Source organism: Silene latifolia, chromosome 1, assembly GCF_048544455.1.
Source record: "Silene latifolia isolate original U9 population chromosome 1, ASM4854445v1, whole genome shotgun sequence".
Lineage (NCBI taxonomy): Eukaryota > Viridiplantae > Streptophyta > Magnoliopsida > Caryophyllales > Caryophyllaceae > Silene > Silene latifolia.
In genome coordinates, this window is record NC_133526.1 from 112,921,551 (window position 1) to 112,926,930 (window position 5,380).

Sequence of the window (5,380 nt, forward strand, 5' to 3'; positions counted from 1 at the left end):
AATTTTGAGAAAAGAAACAATAAATCATAACAAAGAGAAATCAGTTTAGAAAAATAAGTGATTCTGTTGCACGGCAGTCTTTTTCGTGTTTTCTGGGTAAAAAGTGACTACGTTTGGTTAATAGTGACCATTTTGAGGAAAAAAAACTTTAATTATAAAAAGTAGTCGTTATTTTACAAAAAAATGGTCACATTTTTCATATCGCATGTACGACGGTCATACTATAGAATTTGCATAGAAAAATAAACAAAAAATCGAGTACAAGAGAAATAAAATAAGATTGTCGATAAACTAAAGAAATAAAAAAATGTTACGAAAACAAGATTAAGTTTACTTTTTGGAGAAAATGGTTTTGCTGACTTTAGCAAAAAAATTACGCCAAAATCATTAGTCGTGAGGTTAACATCGAAATTTGATTCTTTTGGCCAAAATAATGTTTTACTCACAAGAATTTGTAAATCATGTTACATTTTTATAATTAAAAAGTACTAAAGGTAAGTTTTGAAAGAAAAAAATAAATTTAAAAGGATTCAAAGTGACAATTACATCAACAAAGTTAACTTTCAATTTCGGAAGCACATCAAAAGAACTCTACTGTTAAGCGAGCTCAGGTGAGAGTAGTGTTGGGATGGGTGACCTCCTGGGAAGCCTCTCTGATGCGCACGGATGCATGACTGGTGAAACCAAATAACGTTCAAATGAATCGCCTTAACTAGCGAAACAAGTATCTAGATTGTCGTGGTTCCATATATGATAAAATATTCATTGTGAAAAAAAAAATTATTTTACGTTTTGTTTAGTTAATTTTCATATATATTGTTTGCCACGGGAATTATTTTTTGGCCACGGGAATTTTTTGGCCACGGGAGTTATTACCCACGATAGAATCCGTGGCCAAAAATTCAAAAATAGCCACGTTCTTGCTTTTCCCGTGGCTATCTCTTTGCCACGGCCACTTGCGTCATGGAGGGTATTCCCGTGGCGAAATGACTTAGCCACGGAAATTTAGGACTTGCGCCACGAATTTAGCCGTGACCCAAGTGCTCATTTGTAGTAGTGGTGGTAAGCGGTTATCACACGCCAAAATTGGTTGGACTCAACGGGATATAAGACGGTCTTGTGTTCCGGGGCTAGTAGATGAATTTGAGGAAATTTGTCGGCCAAGAGTTCTAGAGGTAGAATTAGTCAACGTGACTTACCGAATTTACGCAATTATGGGATGTTTCGCCCAAGCGATGCTCATTTTTGTTTAATATTTGGGTCTTGGAATCATTTATATAATTTAGTGGGAGGTCATTATATAAATGCTAAAACTTGCTAAACATGTTTTTACAAGTAATTTTTAAAACAATGAATGTTAATTTTTCCTTTTTGTTGTAGCATTTTTAATTCGCAATGGCAACTTCATCAACTCCATTGACTACTTCACTAGGCAAAGATTCATGGCTAAGGTCCGTAATGGACAAATGTATTTTAAAAGATGACGGTAGTAACTTTCTTGAATGGGAATCCAACATCAAAAGTGTCGCGTTGTCCGACAATGTGCTCACTTACTTGACCGATGCTCCTCCTATCGAGCCCGGTGCAAGAGCTTCATCGGCGGTGCGGACCGCCTATGATGACTATGTGAGGATGTTGAATGATATCAAGAATGTGTTGATATGGTCAATATCGCCAAAGCTCAAGCTATCATGCATTTCTTTAAATGCTTACGAGATATTCACTCGTATGATCACTATGTTTTCACAAACACCTAAAGTCCGTCAATACGATGCGGCGGCACGCTTCTTTGAAGCTAAGCTTGAGAGGGGCCAAAAGGTTGGTCCCCATGTACTAAAAATGGTTGAATATGTTGACATCCTAGAGCGTCTAGGGTGTAAGATTCCTAAGACTCTTGTGGTGGATCGTATCCTTCACTCACTCCCCACCAAGTTTGCCCACTTTAGGGTAAACTACAACATGAATGACATGGATAAGAGTTACCATGAAATTCATGCACTCCTCACCCAAGCGGAGAGGGATATGGAGGCTAGTGGGAGTGAAAAGGGAGATGTTTTAACCATGAAGTTAAAGAACATGTCTCTTGGAGTTAAGAAAGGAAAAGGGAAAGAAAAGTCCCAATTCAAGAAATCGTCAAAGAAACATGACAAGGGAAAGGGGAAGGCCGTTGAGAATGGCAATCCCAAGGCAAAAAGTGTCAAGCTCTCCGAGGCCAAATGTTTCCATTGTAATGGGAAGGGGCATTATAGGAGGAGTTGTCCCAAATACTTGGAGGATCTCAAGGAAGGGCGTGTGACGCCTATTGGTATGATTTCCTCTCTCTATGTGATAGACGTTAATTATGCTTGTACTTCCACTTGGGTACTTGATACCGGATGTGGCTCTCACCTTTGTAACCATTTGCAGGGTATAAGGGACGTGCAAGCACTAGCAAAAGGTGATATGGATCTCCGCATGGGCAATGGAGCTAGAGTAGCCGCCGTTGCCGTAGGGACCTATGTGCTCACTTTAGCTAGTGGTTAGAGTTGTATTTAAATAAGTGTTATTTTGTACGAACTTTAACTAAGAACATCATCTCCATTTCTGCGTTAGCCGCGGAAGGCTTTTGTTTTATGATTAAGGACAAGTGTTGTACTTTTTCTTTAAATGATGTGGTTTATGGCAAGGCCATTTCAATTGGAGGCATTTATGTTTTAAATGATGTTAATGACGTTTATCATATGGAAACTAAAAAGCTCAAAAAGGGCGATCCAAACGAATCCTACCTTTGGCATTGTCGTTTAGGCCACATAAACGAAAGACGCATTAAGAGACTTGCTTCATCAAAAGTGCTCAAACCATTTGGTTTCGAATCTTATGGTACATGCGAGTCTTGCCTTTTAGGCAAGATGACTCGTGCACCTTTTGCGGAAAAAGGGACACGAGCTAGTGAGGTTTTGGCTCTCATACACACGGATGTGTGTGGACCATTAACCATCACCGCTAGAGGAGGTTTTCACTACTTCATTACTTTTACTGATGACTTAAGTAGATATGGGTATGTCTACTTAATGAAGAACAAGAGTGAAGCCTTTGCCAAGTTTAAAGAGTTTCAAAAAGAAGTAGAGAACCAATTGGATAAAAAGATAAAGACTCTACGGTCCGACCGTGGTGGTGAGTATTTAAATATTGAATTTGATTCACACCTAAATGTTTGTGGTATAGTACCACAATGGACTCCTCCTGGCACACCGCAATTAAATGGTGTGGCCGAAAGGAGAAACCGAACTTTACTTGATATGGTTCGGTCCATGATGAGTCTAACTGAGCTTCCTAGTTCATTTTGGGGTTTTGCCCTCTTGTCTGCAGTATTTTCACTAAATCGAAGCCCGACTAAAGCGGCCGATAAGACTCCATATGAGATATGGACAGGGAAAGCCCCTTATTTGTCATTCATGCATATTTGGGGTTGCGAAGCGTACGTTAAGATCAAGTCTGACAATCAGCTTGCACCCAGGTCTGAAAAATGTCTTTTTGTAGGATATCCAAGGGAAACACGTGGCTATTACTTCTACAATAAAAACGAGAACAAAGTGTTTGTGGCTCGTGATGCTGTCTTTCTAGAAAAGGAGTTTATTTCTAGGAGACAGAGTGGGAGAAAATTTGAACTTGAAGAAGTTCGAGAGCCACAAACCGAGAATGAGGTAGAGGAGAACGTGGAGGAAAGCATTCCCTCTTCCTCTGAAACGGTAATTGTTCCTAGAAAGTCAAGTAGGATTTCTAATCCACCTGACCGTTACCTTGGTAACATCGAAGAGGACGGTGTTTTGTTACTTTTTGAAAGTGATGAACCCATTACCTACACATCGGCCATGTTTAGTCCCGACTCCTCACTTTGGCTAGAAGCCATGCGGTCCGAAATGGATTCCATGTACGAGAACCAAGTATGGGAGTTGGTGGATTTACCTGAGAGAGTGCGACCTCTTCAGTGTAAATGGATATATAAAATTAAACTCGGCGTGGATAAACATGTGGATGTTTACAAAGCTAGATTGGTGGCCAAAGGTTTCACCCAAGTTCATGGTTTACACTATGACGAAACCTTCGCTCCAGTCGCTATGCTTAGGTCCATTAGGATAATCTTAGCGGTTGCCGCATTTCATGATTATGAGATTTGGCAAATGGATGTCAAAACCGCCTTCTTGAATGGGATTCTAGAAGAAGAGGTGTACATGATACAACCCAAAGGTTTTGTGGATACATCTAACCCTAAGAAGGTGTTTAAGCTCATGAAGTCCATTTATGGTCTTAAGCAAGCATCTAGGAGTTGGAATCATCGCTTTGATCATGTTATTAAACAATACGGTTTCACTAGAAGTGTGGAAGAATCGTGTTTATACATGAAGTTTAGTGGGAGTAAGGTTGCATTCCTTGTCCTATATGTGGATGACATATTGCTCATTGGGAATGACATTCCATTGCTCACTTCCGTTAAGGAGTGGCTAGGGAAACACTTCCAAATGAAGGACTTGGGAGAGGCACAACGAATCTTAGGTATCCGGATCTTTAGGGATAGGTCCAAAAGGATACTAGCATTGAGTCAAGAAGCTTATATTGACAAAGTTCTTGACCGGTTCAGTATGAAAGACTCCAAGAGAGGATTTCTACCTATGGGCCAAGGTATTACTTTGAGCAAGTCACAGTCTCCCTCTACCCCTAAGGAAATTGAACACATGAAGACCGTCCCTTATGCTTCCGCTGTTGGGTCTATCATGTATGCTATGATTTGCACACGCCCTGACGTTGCGTATGCCTTGAGCATGACAAGTCGGTATCAAGCCAAGCCTGGTGAGAGTCACTGGATAGCCGTAAAGAACATCCTTAAGTACTTGAGAAGGACGAAGGATTCGTTCTTAGTGTTTGGAGGAGAAACTGAGTTGTGTGTAAGAGGTTACACGGACGCAAGTTTCCAAACCGATCGGGATGACATGAAATCCCAATCTGGCTATGTGTTTATGCTAAATGGAGGAGCTGTTTGCTGGAAGAGCTTCAAGCAAAGTGTTACTACGGATTCTACAACAGAGGCTGAGTACCTTGCATCGTCTGAGGCTGCGAAGGAAGCTGTTTGGATTAGGCATTTCATAGAGGGGCTAGGAGTAGTCCATTCCGCCAAAGATCCTATCACTCTGTATTATGATAACAGTGGAGCTATTTTTCAAGCCAAAGAGCCTAAGTCTAGTAACAAATCTAGACACATTGAAAGGAAATACCATGTAATTAGAGATTATGTGGAAAGGAAGGAAATTGATATTTGTAAGGTTGGGCCAGATGACAATATTGCTGATCCTTTAACCAAGCCTTTATCAAAGGCTAAGCATGATGGTCATGTCGTCTCTATGGG

At 40.4% G+C, this 5,380-nt stretch overlaps 1 protein-coding gene across 1 annotated transcript; it reads left to right on the plus strand.

The window, feature by feature from the left end:
- The first annotated feature begins 1,428 nt into the window (after nucleotides 1–1,428).
- LOC141600801 (uncharacterized) lies at nucleotides 1,429–2,478 on the plus strand. The gene is made up of 2 exons (XM_074421071.1): nucleotides 1,429–2,305; nucleotides 2,407–2,478. Exons 1-2 carry the CDS (start codon nucleotides 1,459–1,461, stop codon nucleotides 2,439–2,441), a joined length of 882 nt encoding a protein of 293 aa, XP_074277172.1. The 5' UTR covers nucleotides 1,429–1,458; the 3' UTR covers nucleotides 2,442–2,478.
- Nucleotides 2,479–5,380: the final 2,902 nt, after the last annotated feature.

What these genes read in the sequence shown, in the direction of transcription:
- LOC141600801 (XM_074421071.1), top strand. Translation starts at nt 1,459, where the DNA reads ATGGACAAATGTATTTTAAAAGATGACGGTAGTAACTTTCTTGAATGG. An exon ending in AGGGCGTGTGACGCCTATTG is followed by an intron (nt 2,306 to 2,406) that starts GTATGATTTCCT and finishes AACCATTTGCAG; the next exon opens with GGTATAAGGGACGTGCAAGC.